The following is an 18,240-nucleotide window of genomic DNA, read 5'->3' on the forward strand; positions in this document are numbered from 1 at the left end:
TTCAATTGTGGTATAAGTGGACACTTTGCAAGTGAGTGCAGAAAGCCAACTTCTGAAAAGAAGAAATTTGACCAAGTAGATTACAAAAAAAAATATTTTGATCTGCTCAAGCAAAAGGAGAGGGCTTTCATTACTCAAGAAAAAGACTGGGCAGCTGATGGAGAAGAAGAGGATGAAGATGTGGAATATGTCAACTTGGCTCTCATGGCTGATTCTGAGGAAAATGAAGTTAGTTCATCAAGCAACCAGGTAATCACTACTGATTTAACACAGCTTACTAAAGAAGAGTGCAATGATGCTTTTAATGACATGTCTACTGAACTGTATCATTTGCGTGTGTCTCTTAAATCTCTTGCTAAAGAAAATAGTAGGATTAAAGAGAACAATTTGTTTTTAAGTAATAGAAATGCTGTGTTAGAAGATAAGTTGATTGATCTAGAGAAAACTAAGCTACATTGTATATCTGTTGAAAATGAACTAGCTGAATCTGTTAAGAAAGTAGAAATACTTTCTAATCAATTAGAGAGAGAGCAAGAGGTGATTAAAGCCTGGAAGACATCTAGGGATGTTAGTGCTCAACTTGCCAAGGTCCAAGGAATTGAATCATTCTGTGAGACTGCCTGGGATAAAAACAAAAAGAAACTGGAATTAATTGATGGGCTGTCAACGGATGTGGAATCAACGGATGATGAAAATTATCCGTTGAAGGAAGAAAAGGAGCATCCGTTGAAGGTTTCTCAATTAAAACAGGCAGATATTTCTAAAAGTGAAAATCTAAAGAAACTCAACAAAAAGTTTGGTTCAACTTCCAAGAACTTTGTCAAAGGAGAAACAAGCACATCCAAAGATGTCAGTAAGGTGAATATAGGGCACATGACCTTAGAACAGTTAAAGAATAGGCTCAAAGTGGTTGAGGATAAAACGGAAACTAAAAGGAAATCTAACAGAAATGGGAAGGTAGGGGTTAACAAACATAACAATTACACACCTGATAAGTATGCTCCTAGAAAAAGCTGTGTGCATTGTAGCAGTGTTAATCATCTATCTGCTAATTGCAAATCTATTAAGAAAACTTCCATTCCTGTACCCTCTTCCATGCCTAATATGTCTGCATCACCTCTGCATGCTATGCCTGTTATGTCTCAACAGAATCCTTATGCACATTTTGCAAACATGCCATATTTTAACAATCCTTATCTTGCTGCATTTGGTATGCCTCAAATGCCATACAATATGTCTATGTGGAATAACATGTTTGCATAATCCATGCCTTATCAAATTCCAAATGTGCTAAATGATTCTGTGACTAACCATACACCTCAACCAACTACATCTAAGATCAAGGTTGACTCAAAGTTACCTAAGTCTAAAGATGCAGGAGGAATGAAGTCTAGGAGAAAGGCTAACAAGAATGGACCCAAGGAAACTTGGGTACCAAAATCAACTTGATTGATTTTATGGTGTGCAGGGAAAAAGAAGAAATCTATGGTACTTGGACAGTGGCTGTTCAAGACAGGAGATTTCTCCCTGCTCACAGAGTTTAAGGAGAGAGCTGACCCTAGCATAACCTTTGGAGATGACAGCAAAGGGTTTACTATGGGATATGGCTTGATTTCAACAAGAAATATCATAATTGATGAAGTTGCGCTAGTTGATGGTCTCAAGCACAACTTACTGAGCATCAGTCAACTATGTGATAGAGGGAATACAATTTCCTTCAATTCAGAAGCCTGTGTTGTCACCAGTAAGAAAGACAACAAAGTGGTTCTAACTGGAGTTAGAAAAGGAAATGTGTACTTAGCTGACTTCAATTCTACAGATGCAGAATCTATTACTTGTCTCTTCAGCAAAGCAAGTTCAGTTGAAAGTTGGCTATGGCACAAGAAGCTATCCCATTTGAATTTCAAGACAATGAATGATCTAGTCAAAAAGGACTTAGTTAGAGGAATTCCTCTTGTTGAATTCTCAAGGGATGGTTTGTGTGATGCTTGTCAGAAAGGTAAACAAAGGAAAGCATCATTCAAAAAGAAGCTTGAAACAACAATTGATGAACCATTACAACTGCTACATATGGATTTGTTTGGACCAGTCAATGTATTGTCAATTGCAAGAAAAAGATATTGCTTGGTGATTGTAGATGATTTCTCAAAGTTTTCATGGGTCTATTTTCTTGGATCAAAGGATGAAGCAAGTGAAATCATTATCAATCACATCAGGCAAGTCAATAATCATCCTGACTTGAAAGTTAGGAATATCAGGAGTGACAATGGAACTGAGTTCAAGAATTTGACAATAAGGCTGTTCTGTGAAGAAAATGGAATCATGCATGAGTTCTCAGCTCCAAGAACACCTCAGCAAAATGGGGTAGTTGAAAGAAAGAACAGATCTTTAATTGAGGCTGCAAGAACAATGCTTGAAGAATCAAAGTTACCAACATATTTCTGGGCTGAAGCTGTTAATTGTGCCTGCTACACTCAGAATATTTCTTTGATCAATCAAGCTAAAGGCATGACTCCTTATCAGCTGTTCAAGAGAAGAAAACCAACTCTAAACTTTCTTCATGTCTTTGGATGTAAATGCTTTATACTGAGAAATCAATCGGACCATAAAGGGAAGTTTGATGCAAAGGCTGATGAAGGGATATTTGTTGGTTACTCAGCTGGAAAATCTTATAGGGTCTACAATCTAAGAACCAACATTGTTATGGAATCTGTGCATGTTGTGTTTGATGATAAAAAGATTGATGGACTAACAGATGAGGGACACCATGAAAGACTCAAATTTGACAACATTGAGATATATTGTGATGATAGTGAAGAGGAGGTTGATGGAAATGACACTTCAAAAGGGATTCAAGATATGCCCTTGGATAATGCACAGAATACTGCATCCGTTGAAAGAGGCAATGCAGTATCCGTTGAAAGACATAGTGCATCATCCGTTGAAGTACATAATGAAGCATCCGTTGATCATAGTTCATCAACGAATAATCAATTTACATCATCAGTTGATAGAACTCCAAGTTCCCTGCAAAGGACCAACAACTCAGGGGGAGTTTCAACTGATCAACACTCTGTCTCACATCGACAATACTGAGGCCACCTCATCTAGAGCACATCTTCCACCTCAAAGGAAATGGACCAAGAATCATCCCTTTGAACTGATCATTGGTGATGCATCATCTAAAGTGCAAACAAGAAAAGCTACTCAAAATGAATGTCTGTATAGTAGTTTTCTATCTCAGGAGGAACCTAAGAAAGTGGAAGAAGCCTTAATGGATCCAGATTGGATATTAGCTATGCAGGAAGAGCTGAACCAATTTGAGAGAAACAAAGTTTGGAAGCTGGTATCCAAGCCAAAGAACAAGAGTTCCATTGACACAAAATGGGTATTCAGAAACAAGATGGATGAAAATGGCATTGTCATAAGGAATAAAGCCAGATTGGTTGCTAAAGGCTATTCTCAACAAGAGGGAATAGATTTTGATGAAACATTTGCTCCAGTTGCAAGACTTGAAGCCATCAGAATCTTTCTAGCCTATGCAGCTAATGCCAATTTCAAAGTCTATCAGATGGATGTCAAGAGTGCATTTCTAAATGGGGAATTGGAGGAAGAAGTTTATGTAAGCCAACCTCCAGGTTTTGAAGATCAAAATTTTCCAGACCATGTGTATTATCTGTTGAAAGCACTCTATGGACTAAAGCAAGCACCTAGAGCCTGGTATGAGACTTTGTCAAAGTTCCTTCTAGATAATCATTTCACAAGAGGTACTGTTGACAAAACTCTCTTCTTTAGAAATGTTAATGGCTCTAAGATACTTGTACAAATTTATGTAGATGATATTATATTTGGATCTACAGATGATAAGCTTTGTAAAAAGTTTGCTAAATTAATGCAAAGAGAGCTAACTTACTTTCTTGGGTTACAAGTTAAACAAGTTAGTGGTGGAAATTTCATTAGTCAAACTAAATATATTTATGATCTTTTAAAGAAGTTTGACTTAATGGATTGTTCACCTGCAAAAACTCCCATGGCCACTGCCACTAAGCTTGAATTAAACAAGGCTGAAAAGTCTGTGGATATTACAAGTTATAGAGGCATGATTGGCTCACTTTTATATTTAACTGCTAGTAGACCTGATATAATGTTTTCTACATATCTCTGTGCTAGATTTCAAGCTGACCCTAAAGAATCTCACTTAGTGGCCATTAAAAGAATTTTCAGATATCTCAAGGGGACTCCAAATCTAGGAATTTGGTACCCTAGAGAGTCTGGTTTTGATCTAATTGGCTACTCAGATGCAGATTATGCAGGTTGCAAAATAGACAGGAAAAGCACAACAGGCACCTGTCAATTTCTAGGGAACAAGCTTGTATCATGGTTCAGCAAGAAGCAGAATTTTGTTTCCACATCAACAGCTGAAGCTGAGTACATTGCAGCTGGTAGTTGCTGTGCACAAATACTATGGATGAGGAACCAGTTATTTGACTATGGTATGACTGTTGACAAAATTCCAATATTTTATGACAACACAAGTGCCATTGCCATTACTGAAAATCCAGTGCAACACTCAAGAACCAAGCACATTGATATCAAGTACCACTTCATTAGGGAACATGTGATGAAAGGTACAGTGGAACTTCATTTTGTTCCAAGTGAACAACAAATTGCAGACATATTTACCAAGCCACTTGATGAATCAACATTCACAAGATTGGTAAGTGAGCTAGGTATGCTTAATTACTCTTAAAATTCATGTCCTTATTGCAATTTGTATTGAAGCCTGAAATGTATTAGCTGCTAGAACAAATTTGTTTTTTAACACAGATTATTCCATCAACGGATATTCCCTATCCGTTGAAAGTCAAAATTGTTCTGTCAACGGATGTTCATTATCCGTTGAAAGACATATACATTTCTGGAATTTTTATCCGTCAACGAATAAAACTGAAGTACTCTTCAACGGATGACAGTTTACCTTATCCGTTGAAATATCACATCAGTCGATTCAGGTATTTCACAGCCGTTGATTCTATTGTATTAACCGTTGATACTCATACATACAGCTGTATGTATTTGTTTTAAAGGTAGTTTTTAGAATACTTACAGTTTATTCTTAAACGGCTGAAATTCACTTACATATATTTATTGTTTAATCTTTTATTTATGCTTTTTAATTTGAGAAAGTATATAAGCCCTTCTGATTTTTCATTTTTACTTTACGCTTTCTTGAAATTTCAAAGCTTTTACCATTTTCTCTCTGCAAAACCTTCAAGTTATTCTCTGCAATTTCTACTCACAACAATGGCACTAGTAGTAAAGATTATGTCTCAATCTGGATTCATCTATGAGAAGAACAATTTCATAGCTTTGGTAGAAAAGAATGAAGCCCATTCCGATTATCACAAAATGATGGACTTCATCAAAAACTGTAAACTTAGCTATGCAATGCTGGAAGCCCCAACGATTTACTGTGAAGTAGTTGAGGAGATTTGGACTACTGCTGAGTTCAACTCAATAGATATGACTATCTCCTTCACTCTCAAAGGTAAAAATCACTGTGTTAACTGTGATGATTTACTAGCATGTTTTAAATTACCTGAGAACAATGCCATGACACCACACACTGATAATGATGTATCCAGCATGTTAGATTCCATAGGTTATTCTCTTAACTCTGCTAGTTTAGGGAGTATTAAAAGAAAAGGCCTTAGGAAAGAATGGAGTTTTCTTGGGGATGCCTTTATCAAGGTTTTCTCTGAGAAAATTAGCAATTTTGATGCCATAACTTCATCTCTTGTTAATATGTTCTATATGCTTGTTTCTGATAGGTATTTTAATTTTAGCAACTATGTTATGCTAGAATTGGGTACTAGATTAGGTAACAAAGCTAATAGATCTAATAACATCTATTATGCTAGATTCTTTATGTTATTGGCTAACCATGTTGCTGAAGGTTTGGTCATAACCAATGAGAATAATAAACTCAAGTGCTGGGCACAAGAGAAAAGAGTTCTTGCAGATTTATTGAGAATGGATCTCAACAGCAGTGTGCCATTGGTATATTTACCAATCATGAATGCACCTCAGGTAAGTGAGGTAATTACTTCTACAACTCCTACTTATTCCAACCCCTCTATTTCTTTATCTTCTAGTGTGGCCATGGAATCTGTGACAATGCCCCAACAGATTCCTACCAAGGTCACCAAAACTAAACTTTCAAAATCAAAGACAAAGAAAACTACCTCTGTTGTTTCTCAAAAGACAATAGTTGTAACATCTACCATTAACCCTGAGGGGAGTGAACAGGGTGTGAGTGGTGAGGGGAGGGGTGAACATCAAAGAAATCCCTAGGATAAGGAAGGAGAGATAAGTGCTTCCCAAGCTAGCCAAGCCACAGTTTCTCAAAAAGCTGTGGTGGTTGAAAGGGTTACTAGCATATCCCTAGCTGCATCCTCCCAAAAGGATGTAACTATTGAAAATAGTTCCCAACCAGGAATACAGAACAAACGAGGGAGGGACAATAAAGCCAAACACTCACCAACAAAAGCCTTTATTAGAAGAAAGAGAGCCAGAACCCAATCTTCTATACAGGGTGCACACACTGCACAGATACATCCATCTGTATCTATGCCTTCTCAAACTCAGTTTGATGTGGCTCCAACAAATGTGGAGTCACAGCCCCATTCTCTCACAATTAACACACATCAATCACCACACACTTCTTCACCATCTCTAGATGTGGATATGTTATTCCCATCAATTCCTGATTCTCCCTCTTTACAACTCAGGGAGGAGCCCCACTCAAATACAGGTGATCATCATCTTTTAGATGATTTGTTGGATCACCCGCAAATTCTTTCAGATGTAATTGAAGGATCTGTGTCACCAAAACTCATATCAATCTACACAGATTCAACAGTTATATCACTTTCAATTTCAACTTCTTTTCCTTCTTCAACGGATATCACTCATCCGTTGACAAGTGGTTGTTCTTCAACGGATAAGCTTAACAGCAGTTATCCGTTGATACCATCAGTTTCACCTTCAACGGCTATTCTGCATCCGTTGATAGTCTCTACACACACAACTGAAACAATTCCAAGTGTAGAAGACTTGATTACTGTACAATCACTTCTAGGACTGAGGGAAGGGAGTGACAATTTGAGTGAGAGGCTGGGTTGCTCCCAGGCAAAAGGAGAGATTGAGAGCTCAAATATGCATGCTATTTCTTCCAGCATGGCAAAAGTAAGTGAGAGGAGTACCACCTTAGTATGTGAAGGTGAGGGAGTGAGTTGTGTGAGCCAGGGGGAGCCCCTGATGCAAGAACATAGAGAAAATGAGAGAAAGGCAGGTACAGCAGATATAAGGATGGATCCAGCCATTGCTAGTGAGTCAATGATTGTGAATGATGCTGAAAAGGAAAGATAATTTCAGCAACATTACAAAGCTGTAATTGATAACATTTCCTTGGATGCTGACACTTTTACTCATCCTGTTTCAGCCTATCAATTATTGGCTGCACAGGGCAATGTGGAGGCAGAAAAGACACTACATCTAGTACATACAACAGCATCTCTCCAAAGGGACAAATCTGCTATTAATAAGATGCCTTCAACAGCTGGTGAGTCATCTGAAGAATTTGGAGTAAATTCTGATGATGATGACTTTGTTTCTTCTGATGGAAGCATGAACTTAGGGGGAGATGATGACCCTAGTTCTATTCCAAATCTACCTGAATGGGCCTTAACAAAGGAGTCTACAACAGGGCAATTCAATGTCTCCTTAGTCAAACAAATTAATACTATCCAACAGGCCAGTCAGAAAACTTCTCATGCTGGTACAAAGGCTATCCTTACAGCTCACTTGGACTCACTACATCTCATGAAGTTGCAGCAAGTAAGACAGAATCTGAGTGTGGATGAACTCAAAAAGGATATTGCTGACTTGAAATCCTACAATTCTGAAAAATTGGATTCAGTCATGCCCTATGGTACAATGCAGGACATTTTGTTGAGATTGAAAAAGGAATCACATACTGAAAAGAGGCTGGCCAAATTAGAAGACAGAGTTCAAGTTATTGAAGATTCTGTGGCCACCATTCTTCATAACCAACAATCTCAAACAAATCTACTTATGCAGTTGGCAAAAGCACAGGGCTTGACCCCTCTCCTTGATGATAACAAAAAGGGGGAGAGTAAAAGGGAAGGGGAAGGAGAGCCATCTACAAAAATCCAAATATCTAAAGTGCTAGTTCCTGCCATCACTACTTCTCCAATAATTCAAATCAAAGGAAAGCCTGATGGAATTGATTTAATCCAGCTAGCAGCAGCTGAAATTCAAGTGAAAGAGCAAAGGAGGAGAATTGATGAAAGGGTGCAACAGTTGTTTGGCTCTACATAAGATAAATCAATATCTGTGAAATATAGCACAAAGGTTGAACCAATCAATATGGAGCACAAGCCAGAAAGGAGAAATAAGGTTGGAGAGACTTCTTTCAAGAATCTAAAACCTATGGTTCTCAAGCCCAACACTAGATCCAGCAAGGACTCCACAAAGAACCCTCTAGACTTTGCTCAAATGGAAGAAGTGGACTTTCCTCTTCCAAAGCCTGATGAAGACAAAGTTTTGGGTGCTAGCATCATAAAACACAAGGAGACCATGGATGAGGCAGTAAGGAGAAACATGGCTATTATCTTTAGAGAGGAAAAGAGCATATGTGTGATGCAAGGACATCCCAAATTCTCAATAGCCAAGAGGGAAGAAACCAAAAGGTTAAAGAAAGAAGCTGAAAAACTCAAGGCCGACAAAAGAGCACAAGCAAAGCTTGAACAAAAGCTAAAGTCAAGTCTAGTTGAAAATGAGAAAGGAATTGAAGTCAGGGGTGAAGACAAGATTGCAAACTTAGATGAGGTTTTTGGGAGTATATTTGGTGAAAGTATGGAGGAAAAAGAGGAATGGCAGAAGGGAAACAGAAGAAAGGCCAAGGCACATAGAAGGAGTGAAGGCAACACTGAAGAAACTAAATCTCTACCTTCCATACCTGAACCCTTTGTTGCTGATCCCACTATAAACATTCATGGTGAACCAATCATCCCAAAAGAGGAACCTATTGATTGAGACACCATCAATTTGCCTACCTTTTTAACCACTCTTCCACTACCAAAGAAACAGAAAAGAAAATCCAAATCTACACCTCCCCTAAACTCTAAGAAATTCACTCAAAAACATAAACCTAACCCTAAGCCACCCATTTCTAAAGATGATTATGTTCACATCTTTGACATAAAAGAAATTTCAGACATTGAACTTTATCTGGATGAGCTGGAGGATGTAGGGGGAATTGCTGCCTACAGACAGCTACCAGAGAGATTGGTGTTCAGATACAAAGGAGCTGGGGAAAGAACATGACCTCTCTACAGGATTCTGAATGAAGGCTACTCTACCTTGATCAGAGTCTTTTCAGCCATACAAAAGGATTCTGGCTTTATCAGGACTGCCAAGACTGAAATTCTCAACAAGATTGCCAACATAAGGAAAACTTGGAGGGAGCCCAATGCTTTGCCCAGAACCTTACTCATTCAAGAAAGGGGAACTACAATTCACAAATCACCTCATTGGTTGATGGAATTCAGAGATGATAAAGGAGTCAGAAGATTTTTCAGACTTGAAGACCAACTCAAGATTGCCAGCAATGAAACTCTCAAAGAAATGCAATCTAAGTTGGATATTAGTGATGAAGATGAAGCTGAATTCTTCAGATAACTCCAACTCCAAATTGAGGAAAATGACAAAGGGCTAGGAAAGAAAACCAGGGAACAAAGAAGAAAAAGATGATTTGCTCAGGCTAGAGGAGCACCCTTGGAAATACTGTAAATCTTCAATTACCTTCTAGTACATACACTTTTGCAGCACTTTTAAATTTCTACTTAGTTTCAGTTCATATATTTGTTAAGTGTTTTGTTATCATCAAGTTAACCTTGAATTTATGTCTACAATTCTTATAGACATAAATAGGGGGAGATTGTTAGGAATATATGTGTATTAGTTTGATGATATGTTTAACAAAACACTTAAGTAGAAATCTAGTATTTGTAGCCTCAACGGATAAGACCATTTTGGCTATCCGTTGATGGTGTAGCTTTACTTAGAAATAAGTCTAGTGTTGTAGCACATTTCAGTCTCTGAATTTGAGATATAACTCTTAAATGTTGAGGGAAATTATAAGTCATGTTGACTACTAGAGGATATGCAGATAGGAAGGCCAATTGTAAATATTTCATGCCTTGTAATTTTGTATAAATGAAATGGTGTCAACAGATAACTTAAAGACCTTCAACGGATGAGAAACAAAGCTTCAACGGATGTCTCTAAAGCTTCAACGGATAACATCCTTCAACGGATGAGTGCATCAACGGATAGAGCTTCAACTGCTAACACATCAACAGATAAAGCCATCAATGGATGAAGGCTTCAACGGATGTTCTGTTAAATAGCAGTTGACAAGTGGTAGTTGTACCTACAAACAGAGGCACATGGGTTGACAGAGATAACTGAGATGTGGTAGCCTAATTCAGGAACATCAGAAAAAGCAGCCGTTCTACTCTAGCATAAAGAGGCAATAGTCAACAATGCACTGGAGTAAAATGGAGTAGAAACAAGTGGAGAACTTATTTTATTATTGTACTTTTTATCTTTGTCTTCACTTGTAAACTTGGTGATATATAAACCAAGTAGCAGCTAGTAATTAGATAAGAATTTTTCCAGAGCTGTTTAGAAAAATCTTGAGAGAAAAATTATCTAGTTTGTACTAGGACGTAGCTGTGATCAACTTCTTGAATCACAGATTTTCTGAAATACCATCTCTGGTGGAACAACAATCCACCAGAAAAGTTTTTAAGGTCTGTTGTGTTCTTTACATTAGTGTTTGAATATATATCTGTCTGTATTAGCTTAAAGCAATTCATACACTTGTTTATCTTAAACACATAGCCTTTGAAACTGCTCAAAACTTGAAAAAGTTTTGAGATTTACATTCAACCCCCCTTCTGTAAATCTCATTGTTAGTTCATTAGGAATAACAGTAGTTCTTCATTGTTCTTGACTTGTGTTTTTGCTTTGTTCTTTTGTAGGCTTACCGCATTATAATCCGGATATGTCATCTTCGACCTACAGTGATGCACTTAAGGGCTTGGGTAAAGCTTTCAAGTTTCCGAAGAAAGCCGCTGTTGTTGGGTCCGGATCTAATGCTTCGGTAGAGGAGGGCTCGCAGAGCAATGCGGTTTCGAGGCCCGGGGCTGATATAAATGAGACTGCTCTGGAGCATAATGTTAATGTGGATATTGGTGATGAGTATGCCAACTTGGAAGATTTGGAGCCTCTTGGGGAGGTTCCGGATGTTGAGTCCGGAAGAAAGAAGAAAAGACTCCGGACTCTTGGGTCGAAGCCTCCCCGGGCTCAGAATTTTGAAATTGGTGTTGGGTCCGGAGTTGGTAAAGAAAAAGCTCTGAATGATGAGAGTACGGATGTAGGTAGTCCGGAGCTTGAAGATAAAATTGCTTCTTTCATGGCTGGGATTCCTACTCAAGCTGATTGGAGGAGGATGAACCAGGTCGGATTCGATGCAACTATGAAAGAGTGCACCCAGGTCTGGGGCCAGGTAAACTTTTCTTCTGCTCTTGTTTTGTTTTTATTCTTTTGCCTTGGAATATTTCTATAAGAAATACCTTTATTGCTTTTCAGCTTGGTTGTTATATGGTCGAGTCTGCTTCTCTGGCTTATAATGAGCTCAAGGATGCCCAGACTGCTATCACTGAGAAGGATGTTGAAATCAGTAACCTTAGGGATCAAATCATTGTGAAGGACACTTCTCTGTCTGGACTAAACAAACACCTCAGTGATGTCACTACCCGGGCTGAGAGTGCTGAGAAGGAGGCTTCTGATCTTAAATCCGAACTAGCTGAGCTCCGGAGGCAGATGTCTGCTGTGAGGCCGGAAGCTGAGGTCATCGAAGAGTTCAAGAGATCCGAGGAGTATGATAAGGCCCTGGCCAATGCTGGTGCTCCAGAGATCGTCCGTTGTTGGTTGGTTGCGGAAAGACATATCAAGACTGATCCGAAGGCCAATTGGGATAGCTTTGTTAACGAGTTTATCAAGGAAAAGGAAGATATTAAGCTCGGACTAGGGGATCCGGAGCCGTTCGATGGCCCTTGCCCCAGCTTCTTGCCTCCTAATGCTCCGAAGCCTTGATTTTTCCCTGATTTGTAACTTTGATATTGCTTTAAGTCTTTTGATACTTCGTTATTTGTAATATTCGTACTTGTTCCGGGCTTGTTTTAGTCCGGTTACTTTTTTAATGTTTGCTTTTATTGCTGTTATTTTACTTTGCTATTGTAGTTTATTTTTGCCTTAGAAAATTATTTCTAAGTTGTAGTTTTGCTCTAGTCCTGGACTCGTATCTAGTCTGGACTAGCAGCTTAGCTTTTTCTTAGATAGTTATTCTAAGTAAACATGGTTGCACTAGTCCTGACTAATGGCTTGCCCGGACTAGTGGTGGCTTTTTAGTTAGAAAATTAATTCTAAGTAAAAATGGTTGCACTAGTCCTGACTAATGGCTTGTCCGGACTAGTGGTGGCTTTTTAGTTAGAAAATTAATTCTAAGTAAAAATGGTTGCACTAGTCCTGACTAATGGCTTGTCCGGACTAGTGGTGGCTTTTTAGTTAGAAAATTAATTCTAAGTACAAAAGGTTGCACTAGTCCTGACTAATGGCTTGTCCGGACTAGTGGTGGCTTTTTAGTTAGAAAATTAATTCTAAGTACAAAAGGTTGCTCTAGTCCTGACTAATAGCTTGCCCGGACTAGTGGTTGCTTTTTTGTTAGAAAATTAATTCTAAGTAAAAATGGTTGCACTAGTCCTGACTAATGGCTTGTCCGGACTAGTGGTGACTTTTTAGTTAGAAAATTAATTCTAAGTACAAAAGGTTGCTCTAGTCCTGACTAATAGCTTGTCCGGACTAGTGGTTGCTTTTTTGTTAGAAAATTAATTCTAAGTAAAAATGGTTGCACTAGTCCTGACTAATGGCTTGTCCGGACTAGTAGTGGCTTTTTAGTTAGAAAATTAATTCTAAGTACAAAGGTTGCTCTAGTCTTGACTAATAGCTTGTCCGGACTAGTGGTTGTTTTTTTGTTAGAAAATTAATTCTAAGTAAAAATGGTTGCACTAGTCCTGACTAATGGCTTGTCCAGACTAGTGGTGGCTTTTTAGTTAGAAAATTAATTCTAAGTACAAAAGGTTGCTCTAGTCCTGACTAATAGCTTGTCCGGACTAGTGGTTGTTTTTTTGTTAGAAAATTAATTCTAAGTAAAAATGGTTGCACTAATCCTGACTAATGGCTTGTCCGGACTAGTAGTGCTTTTTAGTTAGAAAATTAATTCTAAGTACAAAAGGTTGCTCTGGTCCTGACTAATAGCTTGTCCGGACTAGTGGTTGCTTTTTTGTTAGAAAATTAATTCTAAGTAAAAATGGTTGCACTAGTCCTGACTAATGGCTTGTCCGGACTAGTGGTGACTTTTTAATTAGAAAATTAATTCTAAGTACAAAAGGCTGCTCTAGTCCTGATTAATAGCTTGTCCGGACTAGTGGTTGCTTTTTTGTTAGAAAATTAATTCTAAGTAAAAATGGTTGCACTAGTCCTGACTAATGGCTTGTCCGGACTAGTGGTGGCTTTTTAGTTAGAAAATTAATTCTAAGTAAAAATGGTTGCACTAGTCCTGACTAATGGCTTGTCCGGACTAGTAGTGGCTTTTTAGTTAGAAAATTAATTCTAAGTACAAAAGGTTGCTCTAGTCCTGACTAATAGCTTGCCCGGACTAGTGGTTGCTTTTTTGTTAGAAAATTAATTCTAAGTAAAAATGGTTGCACTAGTCCTGACTAATGGCTTGTCCGGACTAGTGGTGGCTTTTTGGTTAGAAAATTAATTCTAAGTACAAAAGGTTGCTCTAGTCCTGACTAATAGCTTGTCCGGACTAGTGGTTGCTTTTTTGTTAGAAAATTAATTCTAAGTAAAAATGGTTGCACTAGTCTTGACTAATGGCTTGTCTGGACTAGTAGTGGCTTTTTAGTTAGAAAATTAATTTTAAGTACAAAGGTTGCTCTAGTCTTGATTAATAGCTTGTCCGGACTAGTGGTTGCTTTTTTGTTAGAAAATTAATTTTAAGTAAAAATGGTTGCACTAGTCCTGACTAATGGCTTGTCCAGACTAGTGGTGGCTTTTTAGTTAGAAAATTAATTCTAAGTACAAAAGGTTGCTCTAGTCCTGACTAATAGCTTGTCCGGACTAGTGGTTGCTTTTTTGTTAGAAAATTAATTCTAAGTAAAAATGGTTGCACTAATCCTGACTAATGGCTTGTCCGGACTAGTAGTGGCTTTTTAGTTAGAAAATTAATTCTAAGTACAAAAGGTTGCTCTGGTCCTGACTAATAGCTTGTCCGGACTAGTGGTTGCTTTTTTGTTAGAAAATTAATTCTAAGTAAAAATGGTTGCACTAGTCCTGACTAATGGCTTGTCCGGACTAGTGGTGGCTTTTTAATTAGAAAATTAATTCTAAGTACAAAAGGCTGCTCTAGTCCTGACTAATAGCTTGTCCGGACTACTGGTTGCTTTTTTGTTAGAAAATTAATTCTAAGTAAAAATGGTTGCACTAGTCCTGACTAATGGCTTGTCCGGACTAGTGGTTAGCTTTGATAAATGTAAAGAGGAAATGCTTTTCATTAATCATTCATACAAAATATAAGGAGAAACAAATTGGTTGCTTGCCATATTGGCTACAAGATTTTTGGTTGCTTTGTTTGTTCTCCTACTGGTAGAATTTTCTTAGCCTTAGTCCATGCCAAGTATTTGGGACTTCTGAGCCATCCATGTTCAGGAGCTTGTAGGTTCCTGACCTCAGGACTTCTTTGACCTTGTATGGTCCTTCCCATTTGGGCATTAACTTTCCAGTGTTTGTGGGATCTGATGGTTCTGTGGCTCGAAGGACTAAGTCTCCAACTTGGAAGTTTTTGACTCTAGACTTCTTACTTAAGTGCTCTCTTGTTTTCTCCTTATATTTTCCATCCTTTCTATAACTTGGTCCCGGACCTCATCAATTAGCTCCATGTTTGTTCTGAGTCCTTCTTCATTTGCTTCTTCTTCAAAGTTTATTGCTCTGTGAGAAGGAGATCCCACTTCAATAGGAAGCATTGCTTCTGTTTTATACGCTAGTTTGAATGGAGTTTCTCCAGTGCTTGTCCTAGGGCTTGTCCTGTAGGACTAAAGTACACTTGGCAGTTCTTCTGGCCACTTGCTTTTGCTCTCTTTGAGTCTTTTTTCAATACCTCGGAGCAGGATTCTGTTGGTGACTTCTACTTGGCCGTTTCCTTGGGGATATGCTACTGATGACTTTTTGTGCTTGACCCCGCGCTCTTGAAGGTAGGACTCGAATTCTAATCCGATGAATTGGGGTCCATTATCTGATACTAGGACTCGTGGTATCCCGAATCTCATCAAAATATTGTCCATAAACTTTATGCAGTCTTGCTGATTGATTGTTCTCATTGCTTTCACTTCAACCCATTTGGTCATGTAGTCAATCGAGACTAACAAGTACCTGAGATCTCCTTTGGCCCGGGAAAAGGGTCCCATGATGTCAATACCCAAGACAGCGAAGGGGATAGATGATAGGACTGAGGAGGGTAGGACTGGGCTGATCCGGGACATATTGCTGAAGAGTTGGCATTCCTTGCATTTTTTCATGAACTCTATTGCATCCTGATGAATAGTTGGCCAATAATAGCCTTGTCTTATAATCTTATGAGCTAGGGCCTTTGTGGACATATGATCTCTGCGTATCCCTTCATGTACTTCGGCCAAACAGTACTTTGCTTCTTCCGGGCCAACACATTTCAGGATAGGAGATGAGAAAGTCCCGCGGTAGAGTAGTTTTTCTTCGAGGAAGAACTTGGCTGCTTTTGCTTTCAGTCTTTGAGCTTTTCCTTTTTCTTCTAGGAGCTCCCCTTTATCCAAGTAGTTGATGAAGGGAGTCATCCAGTTCTGTTTGCTTTCGATCTCCAAGATCTCTCCGGATTCAATAGATGGTTTGTGGAGTTCTTCGAAGTAAACTGAGCAGTCCAGATCTGATGAGTTCTGGACTAATTTGGATAGGATATCCACTTCTTCATTTTCTTCTCGATATATCTGAAGGACTTGATGGTTTGGTATCGAGGCTAAGTAGCTCTGAACCAGTGCTTGGTACTTCGCCAGAGTAGGGTCATTTGCTATGTATTCTCCATTTGTTTGCTTGACCACAATCTGGGAGTCACTGTAGATTTTTAAGTCCTGGACCCTCAGAGTCCTGGAGAGCTTTAGTCCTACGATCAACGCCTCATATTCTGCTTGATTGTTTGTTGCGGGGAAGCCGAAAGATATAGTTATTTGAATCGTGAATCCTTCAGGACTTTTAAGTATGAGTCCGGCTCCAGACCTTTCGCTTGTTGAAGAACCATCTACTTTCAAGGACCAGGCTCCCGTACTTGCATCTTTTTCTGGCTCCAGATCCATGTCCATTGGTTCTGGCTCTTCTTCTGGGAAGTTGCATTCTTTTATGAAGTCTGCAAGTGCTTGAGCATTAATGGCAGTCCTGGAAATGAAGCTTAAATTGAACTGGCTTAACTCCACAACCCAATTGACAAGTCTTCCCGAGAGGTCTGGCTTATGAATTATTTTCCTTAGGGGCTGATTTGTCACCACTCTGATTTCTCTTCCTTGGAAGTAGTGCCTTAGTTTTCTTGAAGTTGTGACTAAGGCAAAGACAAACTTCTCCAATCTTGGGTATCTTGTTTCTGCGTCTTTGAGGACTTGGCTTACATAGTAAACTGGTTGCTATTTTCCATTTTCTTCCCTGATTAGGGCAGCTCCTACGGCTTCTGCTCCTGCTGACAAGTATAGGTAGAGAGGCTCTCCTGGCTGAGCTTTGGTTAAGACTGGTGGCTGAGAGATGTAAGACTTAATTTCCTCAAATGCCTTTTGGCACTCCGGACTCCAGTTCACCTCTTTTTTGTTGCTTTCTCCTTTGAGTAAATCAAAAAATGGTAGACACCTCTCTGCTAGCTTTGAGACAAATCTCCTGAGTGCTGCTAGGGATCCTGCTAGCTTCTGAACATCTTTTTGGGTCCTGGGAGCCTTCATCTCCTGGATTGATTTTATTTTCTCCGGATTGGCTTATATGCCTCTGTTGCTGATCATGAATCCTAGGAACGTACCTGCTCCTACTCCGAAGGTTCATTTCTCCGGATTCAGCTTGAGTTGGCTCTTCCTTAGGTTGTCAAAATATTCCTTCAGATCTTCCACATGTCCCGGTATAGTTGTTGATTTGGAAATCATGTCATCGATATAGCACTCCAAGTTCCTCCCAATCTGGGACTTGAATATCTTGTTCATGGTTCTTTGGTAAGTGGATCTTGCGCTTGTAAGTTCGAAGAGTAGCATCACATAAGCATAGACTGCTATGTGAGTTATGAATGCTGTCTTAGGTATGTCCTTCGGGTTCATTTTGATCTGGTTGTATCCGGAGAAGGCGTCCATGAAACTAAGCATGATGTGTCCGGAGGTGGCATCTATCAACTGATCAATATTTGGGAGAGGGTATGGGTCCTTCGGGCATACATCATTCAGATCAGAGTAGTCCACACATATTCTCCATTTGCCATTGGACTTCTTTACCATAACAATATTAGCTAGCCACTCCGGATATTTGATTTCTTTGATGATTCCTGCTTTGAGTAGCTTCTCCACTTCTTCGTCAATGGCTTTTTGCCACTCCGGGGCAAAAATTATCATTTTCTGTTTGACTGGTTTTCTGTTGGGGTTGACATCCAAGCTGTGCATTGCTATGGACTCATCTAGTCCTGGCATGTCTCTTGGGCTCCAGAAAAAACATCTTTGTACTCCCGGAGCAGGGACGTTAATCTTTCCTTGAAGGACTCCTCGAGTCCTGACCCAACTTTCACTTTTTTGTTAGGACTGCTCTCATCAACCTGGACTTCTTCTGTTTCTAGTGCAGCTTCAATTTTTGCTTGTTCTTTGTTTGAAACCATTTGATAAATTCGGGCTTCAGAGTTCTTCTTCAGATAGAAGTTTACTTGTTCAGACTCTTTGGTTGCTTTCATGGTAGGACTATCTTGGTCTGGCACCTGATTTGCTTTGT

The 18,240-nt window shown here is 39.0% G+C and overlaps 1 protein-coding gene across 1 annotated transcript; it reads right to left on the reverse strand.

Moving 5' to 3' along the window:
• Nucleotides 1-15,308: 15,308 nt before the first annotated feature.
• On the reverse strand, nucleotides 15,309-17,319 carry LOC141718807 (uncharacterized). Its single transcript, XM_074521188.1, has 2 exons — nucleotides 17,297-17,319; nucleotides 15,309-16,674 (listed from the first exon to the last, which is right to left on the reverse strand). Exons 1-2 carry the CDS (start codon nucleotides 17,317-17,319, stop codon nucleotides 15,309-15,311), a joined length of 1,389 nt encoding a protein of 462 aa, XP_074377289.1.
• Between the last annotated feature and the right edge of the window lie 921 nt (nucleotides 17,320-18,240).

This window comes from Apium graveolens, chromosome 4 (assembly GCF_009905375.1).
Source record: "Apium graveolens cultivar Ventura chromosome 4, ASM990537v1, whole genome shotgun sequence".
Classification (NCBI taxonomy): domain Eukaryota; kingdom Viridiplantae; phylum Streptophyta; class Magnoliopsida; order Apiales; family Apiaceae; genus Apium; species Apium graveolens.